The 23,765-nt window shown below is 40.7% G+C and overlaps 3 protein-coding genes across 7 annotated transcripts; 1 reads left to right on the top strand and 2 right to left on the bottom strand.

The window, feature by feature from the left end:
• Positions 1 to 3,546: 3,546 nt before the first annotated feature.
• bloc1s3 (biogenesis of lysosomal organelles complex-1, subunit 3) lies at positions 3,547 to 6,525 on the bottom strand. Its single transcript, XM_020088548.2, has 5 exons — positions 6,427 to 6,525; positions 6,083 to 6,198; positions 5,748 to 5,928; positions 5,185 to 5,285; positions 3,547 to 4,199 (listed from the first exon to the last, which is right to left on the bottom strand). Exons 2-5 carry the CDS (start codon positions 6,194 to 6,196, stop codon positions 4,017 to 4,019), a joined length of 579 nt encoding a protein of 192 aa, XP_019944107.2. The 5' UTR covers positions 6,197 to 6,198; positions 6,427 to 6,525; the 3' UTR covers positions 3,547 to 4,016.
• On the top strand, positions 6,404 to 9,889 carry trappc6bl (trafficking protein particle complex subunit 6B, like). 5 transcript variants are annotated; one of them, XM_020088554.2, is made up of 7 exons: positions 6,404 to 6,538; positions 7,180 to 7,277; positions 7,496 to 7,563; positions 7,650 to 7,767; positions 8,236 to 8,319; positions 8,494 to 8,587; positions 8,767 to 9,889. In XM_020088554.2, exons 2-7 carry the CDS (start codon positions 7,182 to 7,184, stop codon positions 8,796 to 8,798), a joined length of 492 nt encoding a protein of 163 aa, XP_019944113.1. In that variant the 5' UTR covers positions 6,404 to 6,538; positions 7,180 to 7,181; the 3' UTR covers positions 8,799 to 9,889. The 5 variants fall into 5 exon arrangements, with proteins under 5 accessions (XP_019944113.1, XP_019944108.1, XP_019944110.1 ...); XM_020088549.2 differs by lacking the exon at positions 6,404 to 6,538 and adding an exon at positions 6,547 to 6,866; XM_020088551.2 differs by lacking the exon at positions 6,404 to 6,538 and adding an exon at positions 6,553 to 6,669.
• A 4,795-nt stretch (positions 9,890 to 14,684) lies between these two features.
• LOC109630334 (mRNA decay activator protein ZFP36L1) lies at positions 14,685 to 19,567 on the bottom strand. The gene is made up of 2 exons (XM_020088479.2): positions 19,234 to 19,567; positions 14,685 to 17,785 (listed from the first exon to the last, which is right to left on the bottom strand). The coding sequence occupies exons 1-2, from the start codon at positions 19,288 to 19,290 to the stop codon at positions 16,541 to 16,543; spliced, it is 1,302 nt and encodes a 433-aa protein (XP_019944038.2). The 5' UTR covers positions 19,291 to 19,567; the 3' UTR covers positions 14,685 to 16,540.
• Between the last annotated feature and the right edge of the window lie 4,198 nt (positions 19,568 to 23,765).

Consider the following 23,765-nt stretch of genomic DNA (forward strand, 5'->3'; position numbering starts at 1 on the left):
TGAAAATAGTTTGGCAACTTTACGTTTATGTGCTATTATTAGTAATACTACATTGTACTGCTGCATTGTTCCATTTTGTAATGTTAATCACTCTGCCAAGGAGGTCACAGTTTGTCTTCATTTCTCTTTGTCTTTTTGCAGGATTACGCAAAAAAACCGACTAAACCAAAGTTCTTGAAATGTATTGGAAGTATATGGGCCAAAGCTTAAAATGAAGAACCCTTGAAATTCTAGTGCAGATGCAGATTAAGGAGGCAGGTTTAATTTCAGGGATCCACAAATATTAATTAAAAAAAATCAGTAATATTTAGTCAGTCTATATTAATGTGTATAGAATTTGTCAAAGATCCAAATGAATGTCTAAATCCAGCAGATTTTAATATCTTTATAGGGGTGGTGGTCTTTTGTCAGCCTTATAATAATGTTATTTCTCGTAAAAATATATGTTGCATCGGCTTTCATGTTCATGTGTCATTGCAGTTTTACCTCAACGCTTGATAATCAAGAGTGACTAGGAGGATAAGAAGATGTGACAATCATCATCATCACCACTGACATTGTTGTTCTTTATCAATGTGTTTTCAGTGTTTGCCCTCATGACAAATTATTTATCACTCATGCAGCCCTCAAAGCCTGGAGCTCAGTCAGCACAGCTGAGTCTTCAAGATGCACACGCACATACACACTCAAAAACAAATAATTAGATATCTGGGGATGTGAGAAATCCCTCTTAACCTTCAAAACTAGTCACTAAAATGATGATGGCTGTTCCTTGTGCCTCTGGGGTCTTATTACACTCATGTTATCTGCATCTCAAGAGACTCTAATCGATTCATTTATCAATTCTGTGACTCCCTCTGTGGTCCACCACCTCTGTTCAGGTCAGGGTAGAGGAGCAAGGACAGTGGTGATCTCTACATACGCACTGTTCTTACTCCATTGATTTTGATCAGTTTGAAAACATGACAGAGAGGGACAGACAATAAATAATGATATGACATAATAAACAATATGTGCACACAGTTGCTAGTTTAGTATGTACAATTAGCTGAAACTCATGCAGTGTGATAAAGTAGCGCTGTAAATTAATTAAGGTGAGAATGTTTAGTTTTTGTAGAAACTGATTTAAAGAGGTGTTTCAGAAGATGCACGATTTGTCATCACAGGATGCACTTTACAGCAAAGTATGGTTGTCTAAATAGTAAATGATTACTTAGAGTTATTTAATATTTAGAGCAGCACCTATATATTTAACCCTAATCATTTTTCTGTTTAGGGTTTTACTTTTTACACAATACTTGCAGTTGATCATTAGTCTTTATTCCTGGACCTAAAGCTGATCGTTTCCTCCATCAAGGAGGTTTCGTTTGTGTGTGTGTGTGTGTGTGTTTGTTAGCAGGATTACCACAGACGGAATCCATTTAATTTGGGTGCGGATCGAATCAGGGGACAGATCAAATAATTTCTTACATTGTGAGATCGGGCACTTCTCAACATTCTAATAATTCATGGATCTTGATGAAAAAAATCTGACCTGTTTAGGGGACTAATATCATATGAGTGTGTGCTATTTGGTGCAGATCCAAATAGAAATCCGGATCTAGTGAATTGAAATGGTTTCATAAGGGGACTGTGGGGCGTTGTCGGAGGTATGCACTGTACTGAGAGCCATTTTAGTCTGTAACTGAGTCAATCTATTACTTGCATGGAGTAAATCAGTGGTATCAGATGACCTGAAGGAGATTTTCTAGTCTATGACCCTAACTAACACTTCACCTCTGCCCCTCAGCGTCGTCAACAATGATGCCCCAATGTCTTTAATCAAACCTGTCCGGTGGCAAGAGCTCTGTCCCTCCGTCTTCTTAACACATGATGGACGTGAGTCAGAATTTCACTCTGTTTGTTTATCTGTTAACGTTAGCTTGATGTTCTGAGCTGAACAATCAACACCGATGAAAAGGTAAAGCTAACATTTCTTTTATCTCCAGTACAGACTTTCAAATTGTCTCTATGCAAACCTAAAGACACAGCAACAATCAGACACAAAGACACACAAATGAGAGGGCACTAGTGACGTATTTGAGGCCTCATCACTACCTTGGTAACATTATCCAGTGGACACACAGAGGCAGTTAAAAACCAGCTATAGATGACCCCACACAGAAATAGTGTCTGGGCAGCCGAGCAGCTTCCGTGTGACAGTCTGGGCCATTACGTAGATGAGAGCCAAACAAAACAACATCTCTTTATTCCCTCATTTATCACAGACCTGTGGGTTTCCAAAGCTCAGAGAGAAGAGGATACAGAAGACTTTAAAAAAAGAAACAAGTTCCATGGTGCCTGACAGCCGTCATCCCTCTGGATATTTGGATCTATTTGTTTCGGGACTGGACAGGGTTCAGGCAGAAGTAGATTTTACTGCACTCTGAGGGAGTTTGAAGAGTGAGAAATGAAGCCTGCTGTGCCAATAGAAGTGAGAATAAGGACAGACAGCAAGGAGGTAAGTTTCTGAAACAAGCTCATCACAGTAAATATCACTTTTCATCACTTTATTGTTACTGTATGACTTTATATGAAAGTAAGAATGGAGTTTAAATGAATGTCACTATCCTGTTTCTATAAATATATTAAACATTGCTTTTTAATTCCATTAAGCTTTAAATGTATATGTTGTGTTAGGGATATAAAATGTATGCACATAAGGAATAAATGGAAATAATAGAGTCAAATAATTATGACGAAAGGAAATAGAATATATATATAATATTATTATTATCTCTCATTATCATGTGTGTAAAGAAATATTATACATAACTTCTTTACACACACTGAGTGTAAAGATGATATGAACTTCACTAAATTTCCAGAGGATACCAGCAATTCTGTGTTTTGTGGACGTTGTTGTGTATATCAATGGCGCCATCAGGTGGCTGAAACATGTCATGAAACTAAATTGAATCTAATAATTCCTGCTCTGAGTTTATGTCTATGAATAATATGAATTATATTCTGTTTTGTATGATCTCTTTTAGTCCGCTGACCCTGTTGGTGTTCTTCCTGAATTGTCCCAACTATACGAGTTAGACACCGACCACGTGCTAAGCATTGTGGGTATTGCGGCCTCAGTTCTCAACCTGCTGATTGTGGTGTTGATGTATGTCTACACATGTGTTTGACGTGTCCACCCGAAGGCTGTCATGTGGATTCATGGTGTTGGATAAATGAAAGGACAGATAGAAAGACAGGAGACGGGCAGAGTGCTTTCAACACAGACTTATAAAAATCAGTATTTGTAAATTGTATCTACAATATTACTATTTTCTTATTTACAGCTTCAGTCGGCTCGGAAAAATATGTGTTCACATTGTAAAATCATTAATTGGAAACTGCAAAATCACAGATTGTTATTTTTATACCATGTGTACTAATTTGCTGCTTGTTTTTTCAAATGTGTGTTTTTAATAATAAATAACAAAACTGTTCAATCATCTCTAGTTTTACTTTGATTCAAAGCCAAGTCAGTGAAACATTAAGGTATCATGTCAATTTATATTAATGTGTTACTTTATTATACAATTTTAACGAACAAACGGAAACAAATATCACACAAGAAACATGTGGGACCAGAAATCATCAAAGATAGGAAACGATATGCCACCTTAAAAAAATCTTTCTCATTGGTTAAAGATACTTCTGCTGCTCCGTTATAATAATGTTTACAAAGAACTGCAGGAAAATATTAAATTATTAATAACTTCCAATGTGAAATGTAAACAAAATGTGCTGGAAGAGACGTGCACTACAGCAGATGAAATGTATATGTGTTTGTTTTTCTTGCTTGACTCTTACTCTACAGAAATATCCCCAGAGCTGACACAGGCACAGACATTATATGATGGATCAATACTGTACATGCAGTAAATGACCGTTAAATATATGTGCTGTATATTGATATGCATAAGCTGTGTTTGTACATGTTGTTTCTTACTGCTTGCATTGATTTTTGATTTCTCTCTCTAAGGAACAGGTGCAGTATAATTATTTAGATTGATGTTGATGTCAGGCAGAATCTGACAGCTTGTGATAATGTCAATCTTCTCGGACACAGCCTTGAGGTCGTCCAGAATTAATCTGATGCTGTGAGAAGCGTTGATGATGGCACCCTGCGATGTATTCAGCTGAGCGGTTGCACTGCGCACCTTTCACAAAAAACAGTCAAACAAATGAAACGCTAAACTATTGAAAAGGCAATGATTGTTTGCAATTGATAAGACTTAAAGCTGCTGAATTACAAATGACAAAGGTATTGTACTTCACACTGAGACCACTCAGACAATAAATAATTCATTCTCATTTTTTTAGAACGATTCCACTTTATTTAAAGTCTTTCTGAAGACACTGAACATCTGACCCCATTCCTCTCCACTCTAATGTTACGTTTCTGACATTACAGGATACACTTACTGAGTCAAATCATCTTTGATGCTCAATTTAATCTGGTTGCATTAAAGTATATTTTCCTGCTCTATGCAGCATTACTGCGATTTCTTTTCTTTTAGAGAACTCAAATTTGTCATTCACTTCCAAAAGTAGTGGCCCTGGTGGTTTAGGCAATGTTTGGTAATGATACTTGAATTCTTACATTCTGACAAAACCTTTAACAATTTGGTTCATTTATGGTTGTTGGTAAAGCAGCATTTGAAGTTTTGGACCGAAATCGATTATTTTCAGTAGAAACATCTGAACCCAGAACTAAGTGTCAAAGGCTAGATTTCATTTTTTCTACTTCATTTGTTTGGATCCATTTTTCTGTTAAATTATACAACAGGAGATATATTTGGCCATGTCAGGATTTGGATTTAAGTCAATTATTTTCAATGGAAATAACGTTATTCAGACTTATTGTCAGAATTCAGAAATTTGTAAGAGTCTGCACGGACTGTTGATAAATATTTACAACCATGGGCACAAAGAGTTCAGTGACAGCAGGTCAGCCCCTTTGCTAATGAACACACCCCAGCACGTATCCTGTATACGTGTCCACTTATATTTGTAAGTATCTCAGGCCCTGTAGTGCTTTGTCACACTACAATATCTTTAAAGATAATATGTGAAGGGTGTGTTATGGTACTTAAACTACTTGAATATATATATATAAAAAATAAAAACTGTTCTCAGTCATACCTCTCTGGTGGCACTGCTATAAACCTGCCGCACTGTCTGTGAGACGTCGTGATACAGCCGACTGTTTGACTCCTGCAGCTTCTGTTGTAAGAGTGTGTCCCCTGGAAATGAGCAGATTTGCAGGTCAGATAAAAAACTGAAACTTAACTTTTCCCCCATTGATTCACTAATACAACTGATCGAAACCAATATATTGTTGAGATGTCATAAAAAATTAATTAATTTTTGGTTAAAAAGTGATTAGCACTTTATCACCACAGTGAATGATCTAAGGCAGGGCTACTGATGTTGTATTTACCTGCTGTGTTTAAAGATGTTAGTACAGTTTTTACCAATAATTGGGGCTTCCTGTTAACACATAATCTAAACAACTTCATCAGAGCTCTCAACTGCTTCTTAAACTCATCTGTTTTAATCAGTAAATGCAGCTGCTCGATTAATTCGTACACCCAGATGATCTATTCACTGATGAAGACTAAGACATTCCCGTCACTCAGTACGTATCCTCATTGGTGTAACTGCTGTTATAATTTATCGTTCATATTATGACTGGTGTTCCTCACCATGTGGCCTGTGTGTGGGGCTGGGTCTATCCTCCACAATGGACTGTATGTCAGGATGATCTCTGACCACAATGAGAGGAGGCAGGTCTCTCCTGAGAATCTGAGCGCTCTCCTGGATCACTGCAGGGGCTCGGTCCTCCTCCTCCTCCTCACTGTCTGTTTCTGACGCCTCCCCTGGAACCTGACAGCATTCAGCATCACAGAGACAACACAATGTGGCTTCAGAGGACGAATGGGTGGGGACAGGATTTGATGTTCATACCACACACACGCGCACGCGCGCGCACACACACACACACACACACACACACACACACACACACACACACACACACCTTGGCCCCGGCTGAGGCAGTTTGAGGAGCAGGCAGGGAAGTGATGTACACTTCATCATCAGAGTCAGTCTCAGACGCTTCACCCTGCACCACGATCTGGTACCTGCTGGACATGACTGCACACGCGCGCGCACACGCACACGCACACGCACACACACACACACACACACACACACACACACAATGAGACGTCTGTAGCTACTCTTAAAACCAGCTAAATAACCATAAAACGACTCTAACACAAGCGACACACAATGTTTCCCTGGACTCGGAGATAAACTCTACAGTTAACATGTTAGCTAAACACTCAGTGTTCAAACATTCAGTGAAATACATCATCAAACCTTCTGAGTGAAGTCACAACACGGATCACATGAGCAACAAGGAAGTGGCTTGTTTAGAACGGTCACATGACAAGTGACGTGTCACACCGCGATTGGAGGACAAGCATCTAGAGTGCGTTTGTAATATCACCCGGCGTACTTTTTGCATGCACTGCGGCACAAGCTTAGGGTTAGGGTTATCGAGTTGAAGTGGATGCCACAAACGGCATCCACTTCAGCTCGATACGCTGTATGAGTTTGTGTGTGAGTTCTCTGTATGACAGCAGTTAGTGTGAGGGGTGAAGAAAACAAACACTGGGAACCGTTTTCTCGCCATTTAATGGTCTGACTCACGCTAACACCGCCTGCGCGAATTCAGTGGAGCGTCCTGGCGTGAATATCGAACGCAATCTAGGAAGAGGGCTCATATTTACTCTGTGTCTGCTTCAGTAGTTTGACAGGTACAGTGGATTTACTCGCTCGTTCTGTTGTATTTAATCACAATACCTATCCGTGTGGTTTACACGTGTTTATTATGTTCTCAGTCCAGCTCGTACGACACAGAAAAAGATACTATACAACTGTTCAAACGGCCTGGACGACGTCGCTAGCTAACCGCACTAGCTACCTGGTGCTAACTGTATAGCTAGTGCTAACCTGCGGTAAAATGGGTCCAACAATCCTGTGTGATGTTGTGTAGCACAGGTAGCTGTGTTCAATGAACCTGTTGTATGTTGGCTGTGTGTTGTGTACTGACGCGTGTGTGTTCGTCAGGGATGACAGACGAGGCCCTGTTTGAATTTCTCCACATGGAGATCGTGTCCCATGTTTACAAGGAGCAGCAAGCCAGTAATGGAGGGATGGACAACAAGGTGCGTTCAGTCCCTCAGCATGTTCAAACATAATATACATGAGAACCCACTGCAGTGAGAACAGCAGACAACACACACACACACACACACACACACACACACGTTCACATGTTTCTACCATCAGGTTCCTAAACTTGCTTCTTGTCCAACACCTTTCATTGTGCTGTTGACCCTGTTTTAACTTGAAGCTAAACAAAACGTGTTTCTTCTCTCTCCAGGACAGAGCTGTCTGTGTCTCTGTCCTCGAAGGCATGGGCTTCAGGGTGGGACAAGGACTCATTGAGAGGTAGACGAGCACAAACACACACATGCTTGTACCTGTGTGGCGTACATCCTCATTTATGTTGATGTTTAAATCTATCTTCTGTCCAGGTTGACCAGAGACTCTCCCAGCTTTAAGGATGAGCTGGATATAATGAAGTTCATCTGTAAAGACTTCTGGACAAAGGTGTTCAGGAGGCAGATTGACAACCTCCGAACAAACCATCAGGTAAAACAGGACAAACTAATGCTATATCTAACACATACATACTGCACTTTAGTTTGTTTGCAGAGTGATGTTTCTTAGGCTGCTGGGATTTCTGGCCTCAGATAAGAGGTTGGATCCCATTTTGAAACAGTGATTGAGCAATGTTTAAGACAAATCATTAAGGCAAAGAGCTCACAGTACAGTCACATAAGGTCATATATTGTTTCTGGAATTTTCTTGTATACAAATAAAAGTAGTGTTTGCATTTAGTGTTACTCATGAAAAAACCATTGTGTGAATCGTTGAGGTGTAGAGAAATGTTGAGTGCATTTAGAACTAGAGATCTATAGATTTTGAAGTCCACTTAAAAGTTAAAATAAATATTTCTGTTGAATTAAGCACTGAAACACAAATGCACATTCAGTGTTTGTTAAAACGTGTTCGACTGTTTGTTACAACCTCTGGATACCTTTATATACTCCACCACAGGGTACCTATGTTCTACAGGACAACAAGTTTGCTCTTTTGACTCAACTCTCCAGTGGAAAACAGTACCTGGATCAGGCTCCTAAGGTCAGTATTCACCCTCTACCTCTTTCTCACAAGCACTCCCAAAACAAACAATTGTACTGCTGTCAGTTGGGGATCAACTGCCACATCAGATATAGGCACTGAAGGGTTTGTTGCTGAATTAGTCAAAACCAGTTGCAGTCGCTTATGTTCATTTCTCTGTGTATTTTCTCTCAGTATCTCGCTTTTTCGTGTGGCATGGTGAGAGGAGCTCTGTCTAACATTGGTCTGGACAGTGTGGTGACAGCTGAGGTCTCTGTCATGCCGTCCTGTAAGTACTCATGGTATTTTATTCTCTTTACCATTGAAAAGTGTGAGGTGACACGACATGCTAACTGGCCACCAATACTAGCCAAACTGCTGTTATTCATGTGAGGTGTCAAGTTTGAATTGTTCTATCTTTTAAGATCCAAACAAACAGTTAACCTCTCCTTCATGTTGTCTTTCCAGGTAAGTTCCAGGTGGTGATCCAGAAGTTGTGACCTGATCCTCTTTGCCACCGTGGTGCAGATGAACAGGCCCCTGTGGGGTTCTGTTAATCCTAAAGAGGGATAGCTGTTCGTGTCCTCCCACCGAGCAAGCCAACCACAGAGGGAATCAAACACCACCCTGGTTTCCATAGCCGGGGACGAGCCAGGTTTTTGCTGATAACCTGTTACCCCTGACAGAGCAAACAGCATTGGACAGAGTTTATCTTTTACTTGTGGTCGTCTGATAAAGAAGATTTGTTTTATTCCTTTCGCTTCTTCACTTTGATAAATGGTTACTTTTCCACTCTTTCAACTAAATATTCTATGGTGTTCTCAATTTTAGTTTTAACTAAATGAGTTCAGTCAAAACCTGACTGACCCCACTTAAAAAAATAACTGTCAGTGGCTGTGAATGCAGTAATGTAAATGTGAATGTATTGTTCATGAGAAGGTAACTTAATAATCTCTGTAACATGTTGCAATGTGGATTTAAGAAATAATTGGAAATTAAAAAAATAACAAAATGAAGGACAAGACATTGATTTAGATGATACAGGCCATTTTCATTTAGCATGCATCCAAATAAAAGCTACTGAGCATTTAAAAATGATTCCACATGACACATCAGATTTCTTATTAAGCTCTTGTTTTGCTGTAACAGCACCTGGTGCTTTGTTCTGCCTTGTAGCTGGTTGTAGTCAGTTATTTAAACTTCAGCTCAGTTATGTTATATTACTATATGTGGTAACAGTTTCTAGACCTTGCTTTTGTAATAACAAAACTGGAATGACACACTCATCCTCTGTAGTGTTCTCTAATTTTCAAAGCTGATCACTCAAACTGGGTTTTTCATTTTTGTATCCAGGTTTCCTTTTTTTGTCTTTTATACAGTATTGATAAGTAAACATGATATAATCATGTTTTTTTATTGCTTCATTTCCTAATCAGCAAGACTGTATGTGATGTTTGATCTATTTATTTTATTTCTCGCATCTGAACATTTTTGGTCAAATAATGTGACAAGAATACTGGAACAATGAGGTCCGTCAAACAAGCAGACAACTCGATGAACACAACAATAAAGAAAATCACCTCTGGTTGAAGTAGTTGCCTCTTTGTGCCACTAGATGGACACATGAAGCTGTGATTCTGGTCTCTGTTGTGTCGAATCTGTAGTTTTCTCTTTTTGATCTTCTCACAGTGTTTGGAGAAAGGAGAACCCATAGTTCAGTTAGTATCAGTTAATTACATTAAATCTTCAAATATTTGTCACTGATATAATCTAATAACACAAGATGTGCTCATGCGTCTTCTTTTCCCCTTTAATTTCTGATTTGAAACCAGAACTAAGATCATGTAATGAGAACCTCTGTTATGGTGCCAATTCAAAGACCAGGAAACTGCTCAGTGAGGTGTTTATTGTTAATTGATTGATTACCTTTTCTCATGGCTCCTCTGCATAACAACACATTTCACAGTGTACACTAGTCACAGCGGTTCAAACTCCCATCATCCCTGCTTAGAATATTAATATTCCTCTCATGTTTTTGATCCACATCATGAGCTCGGTATTAAGAGGCTCTGCTGTACATGAGTGAGCTGCACTTAAAGGTTTTGTCCCAGCAGGTTTAGCTCTATGTTGGCATTCACAACGTTGAGTGCTGGTGCTCACTTTGCTTGTATTTATGTCTCTTTTTGTCTGTTCTATCATTTCACTGAAGTCAGTGTAATCATTTTACACAACAAAGGTTTGTAACCATTGATGTTCTCCCAGTGATGGTCTTACCCAGGCTTTGGCCTAAAACAGTGATGTGGATGCTGTTTTCCATATTTACTGCTGTGTCACTACTGTCAGTTTGAGATACAACATGAAAGTACGTATTTTTCCATTTAAGGAAAATCCCGTCTCAGTATTTTTCCGAGTATTTGATATATTGGTAGGAAAGAAACCTACTCATTAGCCAAATAAATTCAGGTCACCCCATGTACATGTATATGGGTTATGAAGTTGAGGCAGTAGTGCATAAATCTAGACACGTACTTGAAGCACATTAAATGATACAGAGGCACATATTACTGAAATAATCATTTTACAATTCGGTTTTAAAAGGTTTTCACTCATGCAATGATGTTTTCGTAGAGACACAGTTGATCAATTCTGTAACCATTCTACTATTAATCCGCCAGTTTAAAAGGTGTTAGTTTTCCACCAACATTGAAACAATAGCCACCCAACTCAATTATGTTTGTTCACAAACCGCAGCACGAAGCTTTAATGGTTTAATAATGGGAAGAGAGAGAGAGAGAGAGAGAAATACTTGGGATGCAGCTTTTTAAAGTTAACTCCAGTCATAAGGGTTAAAACCCATGTTACAAACAAGTGGCACGGATATCGGGAGGGAGGGTCTAATATTAGGGCCCCCATTGATAACATAATGGAACATAATGGAAAGTGTAGGATCTTATGGTTTTGGAAGCTGAGCTCTATAGGAACTCAAAGTCTGAACATCTCTTCTTAAGAAATCAATCTTTCACAAGTCCCAGCACTTCTTCTGATTCTGATTCTGATTCTAGGTGAAATATTGCATTGCTGTTGTTATGCTTTAATATTTTACACACTCTGTTGTCTTAGAGGGGGGTGGAGTCCTAACTTTAGTTAGGAGGCCCTCAATACAAGAGTACTTGAAAGAGCTTAAAATCTCAAGAAAAGTTGAGTAAGATCCCTGGTTATTAGACTGCCACTCCAACACTCTCACCCTCGAGTTTTGTGGTTTCTGTAACTTCTTTACGACTGAGTGAAATTCCATGAGGGACAAACACAGTCAAGAAAATTGAGTTAGGTGTCTGCATAAATGCACAGCACCTGATGGCCCACTCTTTTGCCCATTTGTTGCAACCCATTAAACACTTAGCCCCAATCCTTTCTGAAAAAAAAAAAAAACAGAAGGAGGGATTAGAGAGAAAGCCTGGGAGGGGGTGGAATTAAAGAAAGTTGGTGGAGGAGGAGATTGGGAGAGTGGGCAAGAGTAAAATGAGTTGAGAGAAAAGAAGAGCCTCTACAGGAGTCTGGAGGGGAATGAAAGGTAGAAAAGAGAAGTTTATTAGAGGCAGGGGCAGAGGGGAAGCAGTGTGGAGGAAAGATTAAGATGAGGAAGTTGTTAGTAGTGTGGGGAGAGGAATGGGTGAGCGTGTGAGATGTTTCTCGTACCTGTACCTAAATATCTCCTACAGTAGAATCTGGAGATTTGGGACAGTGAGCGTGAGGGAGGATGGTGAGGCCTCAGCAACAGCTGTTTTTGTGCTGCGCTACAAAGCTTGGCTCCCTTTCCTCCTGCTGCATCACAATGTCACCAAGCCTCACAAAAGAGGAACGGTGAATGAAGGGAGGAGGGGGAGGAGGAAGAGGAGGAGGAGGAGGGACTGGAAGAAAGAAAGGATGTTTTGGGGGGGTGTGCGAGTAAAACCAGCATTCATTCACTCAAACTGATGACTTGTTACAATTCAGTAACACTGTGCACAGAGAGCGGCCGAAGTCTCTTTTGTAGTGTGAGAAAATGACAGAGACATCTGGGTTTGGTTTCATGAAAGCAGCTCACTGCAGTTCACTTTAGTTTACTGAAAATCACCAGTTTCTCTTTTAAATCATTGATAAACCCCGAGCGTAGTAAAGTGATCATGTACAGTCAAGGGGCGAGAGGGTTAAGCTTTACTTGTTGGGTAGCATATCATGTCGTCCACCTTTATATAGTATTTGCAAATGTCCTGTATTCCAGCTTTAGACCTGTTTATCCTTTAGTAATACAATAGCATTTTGCCAGGTTAAGTAGCTTAGCATTAATATCAGATAGCAGTAGCTACTTAAAATTATTTGGGTTAAAAAAAGTTAATTGAAGTTGGTTAAGAAAAAGTTGCGAAAATGTCAATGTTAACGTATTTAACAAGTGATAGTGGCCCAGTATGAAAGCAGAGATCAAGCGCGATCATCTGTTTTTCATACTTTAATGAACAGATGTTTTATTCTTAAATGAACTAAACTGGACAATACTTACTGCAGAATAAACTAACAGCCCAAAAATGCAGGTCTTATTTTTCCCTGAGCCTCAGCAGAAGTTCATGTTGTGATCTCACTGGACGTTTCCCACTTTCATCCTCTCAAGCTGTCACCATCCCTTCTTTATCTTGCTGTGTCTTTTTTCCTAACCCCCTACCATTACCTTTTTTTCTCCCTCCTTCTTACCTACCTATTCAACTTCCTCCACTCATGCATAGTTAAGAGTGAGCTCCTCTGTCTCACACACACAAACACAAACTTTGTCTCTTGGGGCCATATGTTGACCCGCGGTGGACCTGAATACAGCCATCTGCCTGCCTTTCCTATGTCCCACAGGGCAAGAGTGTGGGAGAATGTCTATCAGACACAATGCAACACACACACACACACACGCCTTTATCCCGTTTACAGCCACTAATCACTCCCAGACAGCGAACCCATCTCATGTTAACAGTGACAAGATAATACTGCTGTTGCTCTTGTGAATGACAGAAAGATTCCTGGGGCCCTTTCGTTTTCTTTGTCTCATTTTATGGACATCTGAGAATTTAAAGACTAATAATGTGTAGATTTGTAATGAGAGTTGTGGAGTTGTAAAAAGTCTCACTGAGGGGACATCATTGAAGTAGAGCAGAGTAACGCAGTGAGAGGATGGATGGAATCACTGGAGGCAGTGAGGGAGAAGGGAAATGGGTAGAAACCCAGGATTGGTAAGATTAAACCCCAACAAAAGGCTTCTTATCTCCACATGAAATCTTAGTAGAATGACTACACGCACACACACACACAAACACAAAGTGTCCTGCTACCCTATAGCACAGTGGGTGGGACAGGCATGATTTGACAAACGTGCTTAAATAGATTTTAATTTGCAATCAGAAAATGTTTGACTGCCCCTGACTGTTTAAAATGCAAGGCACTGCATGCAGCACATGTATTTTGTTTTTAAACATTTTAGGGAAGCGGACATCATGGTTTTTTTATTTATTTAATGATAATACTCTATTAAAAAAAAAAAAGAATATTAAAAGCCTTCAGATATAAGAAGAACCTGGTTAGATTTGTACTGGCTCACGAAGCAATCATCTGCTATGGGTTTTAAGCACAATCTTGCATCAGGGAGGAACGTAATTATTCAGCTACACCTGAAGTGTGAAGAGTCTTTTCTTCACTTTTGTTTAGTGTAACTTGAGGATGAAAGAGGTTTTTGGTGTGTGGATACTCATGGTAGCCATTTTAAATCCATGTAATCCAAAAAGTTTTTCCCCAGTGTGGCTGACCATTTTCATATAAACTTAAGGATGAAATGTTCTTGTTAAGACAATTGCCCTGTGCCGTTATCTTTTAAACATTTGTTGTCAAAGGCTCTGAACTGTTTTTATGTATATGGTTCACATTGATTGTTGAGTTACTACCTCTGTGATCCAGTTTGTGTGTTGCTGTCCAGTGGACATCACTGTTTTATCATCACTGTGTACACCTCTAGTCTAAGATATCAACTTCAGAGGGAGATGCGTTTATCTTCACTTTTCAAAGCGTGTGCAACTGTGTGTACATAGAGCTCACATCACAATAAAGGGCCAAGCTCTGACATTTAAGTTCAGGGGTGCGTGAGGCGGAATGAAAACTGTAAATGACGGTTCACATAGTTTCCTGTTTGCTTCCTTCCTGCAACTCGCACCAATGTTTTTACATTGTGGCAAATACGCTATAACAGTTTTTTCTAAAAGGAAACGGACATGAGCCTTGCTGCATCAGCAACTCATTAGTTTCCCAGCAGAAGCTTCTGTGTGTGTGTGTACAATTTACTTGTAAATGTAAATATGTAAATAAACTTAAACAGTCAGTTTTAAAAAACACAACTAAACTTTATTTCCAGTACAAAAAAGGCAAAAGAAACCCAAATATATTAAACTTGATACAAGCATTAACAACTCAAAGTACTCTATAAATACGTTAAAATAAATTAAAGAGATTAATTTACTAAAGATAATCACCTTCAACACTGAACAGGCATCAAACATGTCGATGAAAAGGTGATTTTAAATAGACCAGAAACAGCACAGTGTCTGCTCTTCTACCAAACTACACCGTAAACACACAAAAACAGCCAAGTAACATTTCTAAAACACTACACATATGTACCCTAACTGTACAATAGCTGGATCTAACACAGTAAAGGCAACAGACCTGGAAGAACAGGATATACGAAAGTGACTGCGCTTCACATTCGTAACAGTACAAAGCCATTAACAAGAGGAATTAACACAGAGATGACAATGATGGAAGGTGGTGTTCACACAAACATGACTATTCATTAAACATGTAACACCAGTGCTGCCTGTGGACAAGAGAGGAAGAAAATAAATCACACTTCTGAGAATGTTTGTGCTTAAGATAATCTAAAATACAGTTTGGGCACCATTGATGTTCTTGAGAAACTCGCCAAAAGGTAAAAACAGGACTTTGATAAAGAAGTCATTTGACTTGATTAAATATTAACTTCTGAGCCAAAAGCTCCAGCATATCAGATTATGTAACAAGACACAAAACAACATGATGGCACATCATTTAGGTTTTCGTCCATATTTGACCATTTGATCATCTGCAGTGCCTGTTGTTGGAGCCGACTCTTCACATATCAAAAGCCCATAAAATCTCTCTGTCTTATTTTTCCTGTTGGCAAGTCCTACATGTAACGATATGTCATGAACATGAAATATGAAAAAAGTATGATCAAGCCCACATGGCTTTTGTTGTCAAATCAAAATGAGTCCCTCTCCCTCCTTTCGAAGGGCCGGTTGACTTTGGTAATTTGGCGTTTTGCTGGTAGCAGGTTTATCAACAAGGCACAAGAGACAGAAGATCAACACTTGTGGTAATCTTGACAACAAAGAAACCTGAACTCACACTAGCTTATGTCACTAAAAAGAAAAGACTCTCACCCTTCCTCACATCTCTCCAAACAAATCTTGATTCAACACTAAGATGACCTTTTAAATAACATGACAGGCACTTCGGCCGTTTAAAAACGTAACATTCATGTTCGAGGCCAGTGATCTGAACGTAACCTCAGACTGAAGAAAAGGAGAATTTAACTCACTTACCACCGAGATACTGTGTGCGTTTAATGGAAAAAAAAAACAGTGCGTCTGTCCCACCATAATAAAAAAAAAGAAAGAGTTTATGCTACAAACAGACGTCTTTGGCTTTATCACATTTTGAGGATCACTCGGTAGATGCTGGTGAAATCTGAACGGAGTGGTCGGTCTTCACAACAGACGGCACTGGGGCAAATCACACTGTGATTACATTAGCTTAATTGCCATCTGCTTAATTAACATATTATTCTGATAAAGCATCAAACGCTTGCAGCACTATTAGACTTCTGTCTTCATACTCTTGTTGGCAACACACATTTATTTTCAGTATCACTGTGGCCTTCCTTCTGCAAATGACACCGGCGTTTTAACCAATCTCTGTCCGTGTTCAGACTTAGTCAACAAAGACTGTTTCATTCAAGGCCACGCGGGTGCAAAGAACGTCCCGTAGCAGTGTGTGAAAGGGGAATGTGCATGTATGTGTCAAACTTATCTGTATCGTGTGTGTGTGTGTGTGTGGCATGTATTGTGTCTCATGGGGTCATCATGTCTGTGTTGTATGTCAGTGTAAATGCTTGCTTGTGATTCCAGCACACTGCAGCCTAAAGGCAGACCACAGTGGGATCATCAGGAACAGAGAGCTGACTGAATACTGCCAGACGCCGGGCATTGCCTTCGTTGTTGCCACTGCAGGATTCAGAGCCGCTGAGTGAGCTAGCAGAGCTGCTCCCATCTTGGTCCTGGTCAGACAAAGAGGTGTAGGACAGGGATCGGGCGCCCAGTGGGCATGAAAAGACCCCAGGAGCGCCGGGACTCTGCCTCAGGGATGGGGAGCCAGTTGGAGAGGGCCCACAGGGAGAGCAGCCGGAGTCTGGGGAAGGCAGGAATGGAGACAGGGGATCTGCTGTGATGGCCTGACCCACGAGGGATTGGAACTTTTCAGCAGGTGAGGCCTCAAAGGCAGAGTCCATCTCCAAGAAGGCGTGGGAGAGGAGGTCAGTAATGTCGGCACAGGAAGGAGGAGAGGCCGAGAAAGCAGGTTTGAAAGAGGCGGCGGCCAAAGGGGGATGAGCAGTGAGAGTGTGCTGAAGGGCTTGCTGAGGAGCCGAGGGAAACCCAGCAAAGCTGAAGCTCTGTCTGACCAGAGGAGGCCTGTGCATACGGGAGGAGCTAAATGGCTGCTGGGGAATGCTTGAGGAGGAGGAAGAGGAGGAACGAGAGAAGGACTGCTCATTTTCTTCCTCGCCATTGTGGACAAAGTGGCAGCGGATCCCGTAGGGGCAGAAGCCGATGGTGTGAAACGTACGACATGGCTCAGTTTTGTATTTTGGATGTCTGTTGAGATCCCGTAGCTCATCTGGCCCGTGGGCAAACTGGCACTTTCCACCATACTTGCACAGCCCGCTCTCCGTGAAAGAGCGACACAGTTCAGTCTTATAGCGAGAGGAAGAAGAGGAAGTGGAGAGAGATGAAGTGGATAGGGAGGAGCTAGTGCTCAGTGCAGTAGGGCTGTCACTTTGGGAGTGCTTGAAGTCTGTCCCGGGCCAGCCCAGATTTGCTGCTGTGGCGCTGCTGGTCTCCACCATGCTGACCGAGCGCAGAGCAAGGAAGGCTGACTTCAACTGGGAGGAATTAGCAATCTCGGAGGGCGGTGGGCTTTCTGACTGCTGCCCCCATTGACTGGAGGTCAGAAATACACTTTCTGAAGGATCAGTGGGAGAGGAGAGAGAAGAGAGGGAAAATGACGCGCTGCTGCGTGGCTGACCGATGTAACCCGGTGTTCTCATCTCCAGACTGAGGGACGGTGGCGGCCTGTTCGGCTCCATCAGGTCGAGACTGAGCAACTGCTGTATAAACAGACAAGAACAGACAACACAACATTAGCTGCACAACTCTAAAATATTTAAAATCTCTGTGGCTCATTCTTGGTTCAGCGATACTACATTTCTATTGACATTTAACTTAGAAAGGAAACAAACTTTAAAGTCTATTTGTGTCATAATTGGTCAAAGACACTTAATCCAACAGGGTAACAATTTATCTAAAGCATGTCTTTATAAATATTGAGTTTCTACATTTCCCAATACAACTGATTCTATATTCGACAGTGTGAAGGCGGTTTTTGTGTCTGACACCCTTAAAAAAGAAATTCTGCACAAAAGAACTGAATTTGTGGATGATGGAAACAAAGTCATGCATAACAGAGCACTGGAGGAGTGCAAGGTAACAACACTAAATTTAGTTGAGAATATGAACTTTTGTCAAAACCTTCAATTAGAAATTAACATGCAAGGAATTTGTTTTGGTGTTTGGTGCAAAATAAACATGGGAAAGTGTGTGTGTGTGTGTCAAGAAAGTTAAGAAGCCAAAGAACTAAATTAAACAGTAAAGTAAAATATGTATTTAAAAACAAAGATAAAAACTAGTAAAAATATGTAAAATATAGAAATGAATCCTACTTGAGTCAGCTGTATGTCTAATGAGACTCATCCTCTTTTGTTTATAATCTGATCGAGTTCCTGACGGACACAGTTCTTCTTAAATATCTGAGGTGAAATAAGTTTCTTCTTAGGACCTTTAAGATTCACTGTGTTACTGGAGAATTAGTTAAAACCAAGATATAATTAAATCACCATTTAGATGATAGACACTGAATACAGCAATTTAATGACTACATTGCAGACATTTAAGCTGCAGATGCTAAAAACCATCGTATGTCTTATATAAAGATTAAAATCCACAAACCACGTATGAAAACTACGAGACTTCATGTACAGTTACAGGGTTAAACACAGCCGAGCTGTAACAGGAGACTGAGTTGTTTCAAGCACCAACTGTTCCGGATGTTTTCGCTGTTTTGATTCAACGTGTCTGTAGTTTACAGATATGACTCGTAGCCTGTCTGTCACCAGTAGCACCAGTTTCTGCCTAAACTGGTCCAACCAACACTTGTTACATGAGAGTCCGGAGCAGACCCATGAGTTCATGGGCTGCGATGAGTTTAAACACCAGCCTCAACTACGCTCTCACTTTGTGACAAGTTAGCCTCCATGCTAATTTTACTTTAACCCACTTTAAAGCTTCAAATGGTCAATGGAGACGCTTCAGAACAATAAACCCACAGCAGCAGAGAAACAGGATGAAGTTAAAATTAAATAAAACAGTCTTTTACCAAGAGATGAAGAGAGCGTAAAGCTAGCAGCGTGGCTACCAGCTAAGCTAACACGCTCCAGAGAGCTAGCCAACTTTTGGCTCCACAACTTTTTCACACTAGCGCCTGTTTTCCCTCCTTTACCTTGCACATCATCTGCTCCAGGTCGGACAACTGGTCGAGTTTGGGGTAAGATGGCATCTCGCTGGGTGAGTATAGCCGGGTCCGGTCCCGTCTGTCCCCGCAGTAATAGACGGACGAGCAGGGACACTCGCTGGCATGAGTCGGTCAGAAGTTTCCAGCAGAGTCTGCGGAGCCAAACAAGCTCCACGATCCGACCACGTGTGGATTTAACACTGAGCTGCGAGCCCCTCCCAGCATCCTGAGCGCCTGAGGAGGGTCCCCACCAGGGCCGTGCTCACACTTTAGAGGGGCCCTCTCTCTGCCTGGAAAAAAAGGCTGATTAAAAAAAAAAAAACTAGTTTAAGCAGTAATATGATTTGGCATCGCAAGTTTAACATTTGATGAGTTGAGGTTTTACCTGCAGGTTTTACTTGGGCAATGAAATAATATCAATAATTACTACTGAATACTGAAGTGCAGTAAATAGAGATATAGTGCTTATTGTGCACAGGAAGGACGTATTCAGATTTAGAATCAGAAAAGCTTTTATTGCCAAGTAAGTTTACACATACATGGAATTTGTTTTTGTGTTGTTGGTGCATGTCAGACATCTCTAAATACAATAAGATGATAAAATCAAGTATTAAAATTTAACAATATAAATATAAAAATATGAAAATATATGCACAGTATTGCAAGATACATATTCAACTTATTGTTGTCTTTTCTATTATTGATTGCTTATTGATTGCTTATTGGTAAGTCATCACTCTCTAAATCTGAATGTCTTTAACTAATTTTTAATACATTTTCAACAAAAAACATTGTCAAGCACTTTGAATTGCATTTGATTTGTTTGAAAAGTACTATATGACTACATCCTGATTAATTTATGCACAAAGAAGCCACAACCTTCACAAAATTCAGTCTTTAAACTTTATATTAAGTCAGCACATACAGTCTATGCACAGAATAACTCAAAATAAAGATTTTTGGTCGAGGCTACATATACACAATATTTATCTTTTTATCCACGCTTGTGTAACCTTCCTTTTCCAAGATTGTAAAGCACTTCGGCGTATTTATGCTGCTGACAAATACACACAAGAAGAAAGTCAACCGCAAGGACAAAAAGGCAGAAAAGAGAAGAAACTGAACATATGGGAAGTAACGTCAGAATGGAGACAGGCTATGGCTTTGAGACAGACACGGGGGAGTGAAGACTTTGATTTCAAAGGTAAAGGTGGATGTGTGAAAAATTCCACCACTGAGCCATGAGAGTATCAGACAGCCCCACTCCCTCCAAACACACACACAAAGACACACAGGTTTGTTCCCCTACATTTGCAAGGACAAAACTGTCAAAACAAATTACTATCACCTTAAACTCAAAGCGTACATTCATCTTAAACCCACGATACTCACAACCAAACATACTACACTAAATCCAAGCCTGGAGAAAATTGCCAAAGATGATTAGGGTCACATTCTACTCCCATCACTGCAGATGTGTGGTCCTCACAAAGATAGAACTTTTCAGAACACACACACCCTCGCTGGTCTGCCAGGAGTGAAGTTGTCACACCTCTTGGATCGTAAGGAGTGTTGCAGCAGCATACCTACAGCCGCCTGACGAGATGGTGAACAGCTAACGGCAGCCTCAGGGAGAGAAACAGTTTACAGTTTGTTCTGTATACACATCAGTGCAGCTTGTGGCCGGATATAAGGGTTTGATTCCCCCCTGGAGGAAGGTCCTGCTGAAACTGTACTCACAAGGATGTATGCTTAGAAAAAAAGTACAAAATTGTGTATTTTAAAGAAGTAGTCTGGTCTGTCGCTCTGAGGCCCCTCTACAAAGATAAGCTCAGCCGAGAACAAAGCCAGCCGAAAAGCTTTGTTTTGGTCCAGCCAAGTGGTCGCCATTAAGTGTGTGTGTGAGTGTGACAGAGAGTCTCAACACCCCCCTTCCCTTGTTTTGTGATGATGTAATGGTATAGGTAAACTCCACTACTTCACAGCCTGAGGGTTGTCTGATCCAGCTGCGAATTGACTTGTGAGATTTGTACGTTAAGCTGAGTTGGTGTTTTCCTCACATGTGGTGTCCTGATGTCCACAGTGTCCAGGACATGTGAAAATGTCCACACGACTCTCCATATTAATGACAACTTATAGAAATTGGTATTTATTTTCTCTTCCACTTCTTCAATCTTACAATATAAAAGTTGTATCGTCCGGATTTATCAGACTGTTTCCAGATCCAATTATGATGGACTGGCATTTCTCACCTGGCATCGGGATGCATCTCAAATTCACAGGCAGAGACCTTTTGTTATCACATCTCACTCACATTTCATTTATATAGAAGACAAAAACTACGCATCGAGCATCAGCATTGTTACTTCTTATCATTCCAGATCTAAAATCAATAGCACATCTTTTCTGTATGGGTGAATTAGATGATTTTTGTACAAGTTGTAGGTTATACACGATTGGCAGTAAGAGGAGGAACGACATAAGCTGCTTTCAGACAATGCACTAATGTCCAGAAGTTTTCCAGAGGGCCTGTATGTGGGGATGCAAATGCCCGAGTCAGGACATTTTCCACAAATGTCAGAGTGGGTAAAGTTTCTACCATGCAACAGAAAAGAAAACTGGAAGAATACAAATATCTCAGGTCGATAAAGAGGAGCCATACACGTAAAAGATGCCGATGACATCGGAAAGACAAGCTTTGACAGCTTTTAGTAATAAGGACAGATGCCAGTGTCAATGTGCTGTCGATGAAAACAAGTTATTTCATCAGTGTAATTTATACATCATGTCCTGCCTCCTGCATGATCTACTCAGACATCAGCTGAAAGTTCCAGAATTCCTGGAAAATGTGGGACATATTTGGGAGTTGATGTTGAAAACAGCTCTACTGTGACATGACAAAATGTCTTCCATGAAGAAAGCTAATCATGCTTACAATCTTCCACGTTCATAAGCTGTGACTTGTGACTGTCAGAAATAGTGACATAGACACATTTTTTAAAGTTCATGTCTGAAAACGTACTAACTAACCACCCCGCCACAGCAACAGCCCACATAAATGAACACATTTAAGACCACATCCAAATATAGTCTCTTCTCATCATACAACCATAGGCATTTAATGCTCAGTGTGAACAAGGCCTAATTATATTGCGACTGACCTTTGGGGGCTAACCCAGACACGAAATGCTGCCCTAATTACTTCATCGCCTTTAAGTGGTTAGCTCTGTTTGCTTTTTTTTAAATTGTTTACTGTTTACACTGAGATGAAGACCACCACTGTGAACAACAAGCTGTTAGCAAGATGTCAACAGCACGAACGCCTTGAGGTAACCAGGCCCTTCTATTAATTTGGTTGAGTAAATAACTGTTATCTGTAAACAAGCTTTTTGGTCAGCGAGTCGAGTTTACTTCAACAAACAAATCTCCTATTTGGGACTAGTTAGGGATTACTGAGAGTGCAGCAAGGGGTGGGGAGGTGAGAGGGGAGAGGGGGGTGGAGTTGTGGTGGTGTGGGTCTTTCTGAAGGAAAAGGGGGGAGGGGAGAGAGAGAGATTTGAAAGAAAGAGAGTTGTGGCTTCTTGTTGAGTCCAGCTGGGATAGAGGGCCTTCTGAGCACAATGAGCTCAATGAGCTGCAGAACCAACTAACAAACTAATGGCCCGCCCTCCGCGACTCAACCCCCCCATCCACACACACACACACACACACACACAGAGGCCAGTGAATGGGTAAGGCTTGTTTGGAGGAACAAGATGGGGGTGAGGAAGGGGATGAAGGGGCAGGATTGGGGGCTATTTAGAGGAAAAAACAGGGGAAATGAGAGCGTGAGGAGAAAGAAAGAAAGAGAGGAAGGCACTGAAGGATTGTAGGTTGAGTTATAAGACTGGCTCCATGCTCAAACAGGATTATCTACAAATTTGAGATCAATTGACCAGATACATAAAGATGTGTTCATGGGACCTTTCCTTCAGTGGATATTTCACACAGAGTCATTTGCTGCATGCAACATCTGTTTTTTATTAGAGAAGATTTACAGGGGTGACACAGCGGTGTGGGGTTACCGAAAGACTGCTGACTGCAGGGGGCCTCCGCTCCACACATAATCCTGCAGGATGTTTTTAAATAAATGGTCTGAAATAATGAAGTAATATAGTTTGTCAAAAAAAGATTTATAAGTAATATTATTTATATTTAGAATAGTTTTGTTATTATAATTTCATATAGGTTGTAAGCAACGGACCGAGGGATGAACTAACACTGCTGACAGTGTGTGGATTTGTGTGAGTGAGTGTGTGTGTGTGTGAACATGTGTTACATAGACTGACACACACTCACACACTTGCATGCTCAGCCCCATTGAAACTGATGATTAAGTGAAGTCATTCCTCCACAGCCTCAAACAGGCTTCTTCAGATAAGAGGCTACTATTACCAGTGAAATAATAAGGGAGAGGGAAGAGGAGGGGAAAGGAGGAGGAGGAGGAGGGGGTCGGTAGACCTGATGAACATCTGCTCCTC

This window comes from Paralichthys olivaceus, chromosome 11 (genome assembly GCF_024713975.1).
Source record: "Paralichthys olivaceus isolate ysfri-2021 chromosome 11, ASM2471397v2, whole genome shotgun sequence".
NCBI lineage: Eukaryota > Metazoa > Chordata > Actinopteri > Pleuronectiformes > Paralichthyidae > Paralichthys > Paralichthys olivaceus.

What these genes read in the sequence shown, in the direction of transcription:
- bloc1s3 (XM_020088548.2), bottom strand. Translation starts at nt 6,196, where the DNA reads ATGTCCAGCAGGTACCAGATCGTGGTGCAGGGTGAAGCGTCTGAGACT. An exon ending in CCCCACACACAGGCCACATG is followed by an intron (nt 5,286 to 5,747) that starts GTGAGGAACACC and finishes GCTCATTTCCAG; the next exon opens with GGGACACACTCTTACAACAG. An exon ending in ATAGCAGTGCCACCAGAGAG is followed by an intron (nt 4,200 to 5,184) that starts GTATGACTGAGA and finishes TTTTTGTGAAAG; the next exon opens with GTGCGCAGTGCAACCGCTCA.
- trappc6bl (XM_020088553.2), top strand. An exon ending in ATGGAGGGATGGACAACAAG is followed by an intron (nt 7,278 to 7,495) that starts GTGCGTTCAGTC and finishes TTCTCTCTCCAG; the next exon opens with GACAGAGCTGTCTGTGTCTC. An exon ending in GGTCTCTGTCATGCCGTCCT is followed by an intron (nt 8,588 to 8,766) that starts GTAAGTACTCAT and finishes TTGTCTTTCCAG; the next exon opens with GTAAGTTCCAGGTGGTGATC.
- LOC109630334 (XM_020088479.2), bottom strand. Translation starts at nt 19,290, where the DNA reads ATGCCATCTTACCCCAAACTCGACCAGTTGTCCGACCTGGAGCAGATG. An exon ending in TGGAGCAGATGATGTGCAAG is followed by an intron (nt 17,786 to 19,233) that starts GTAAAGGAGGGA and finishes CTGTTTATACAG; the next exon opens with CAGTTGCTCAGTCTCGACCT.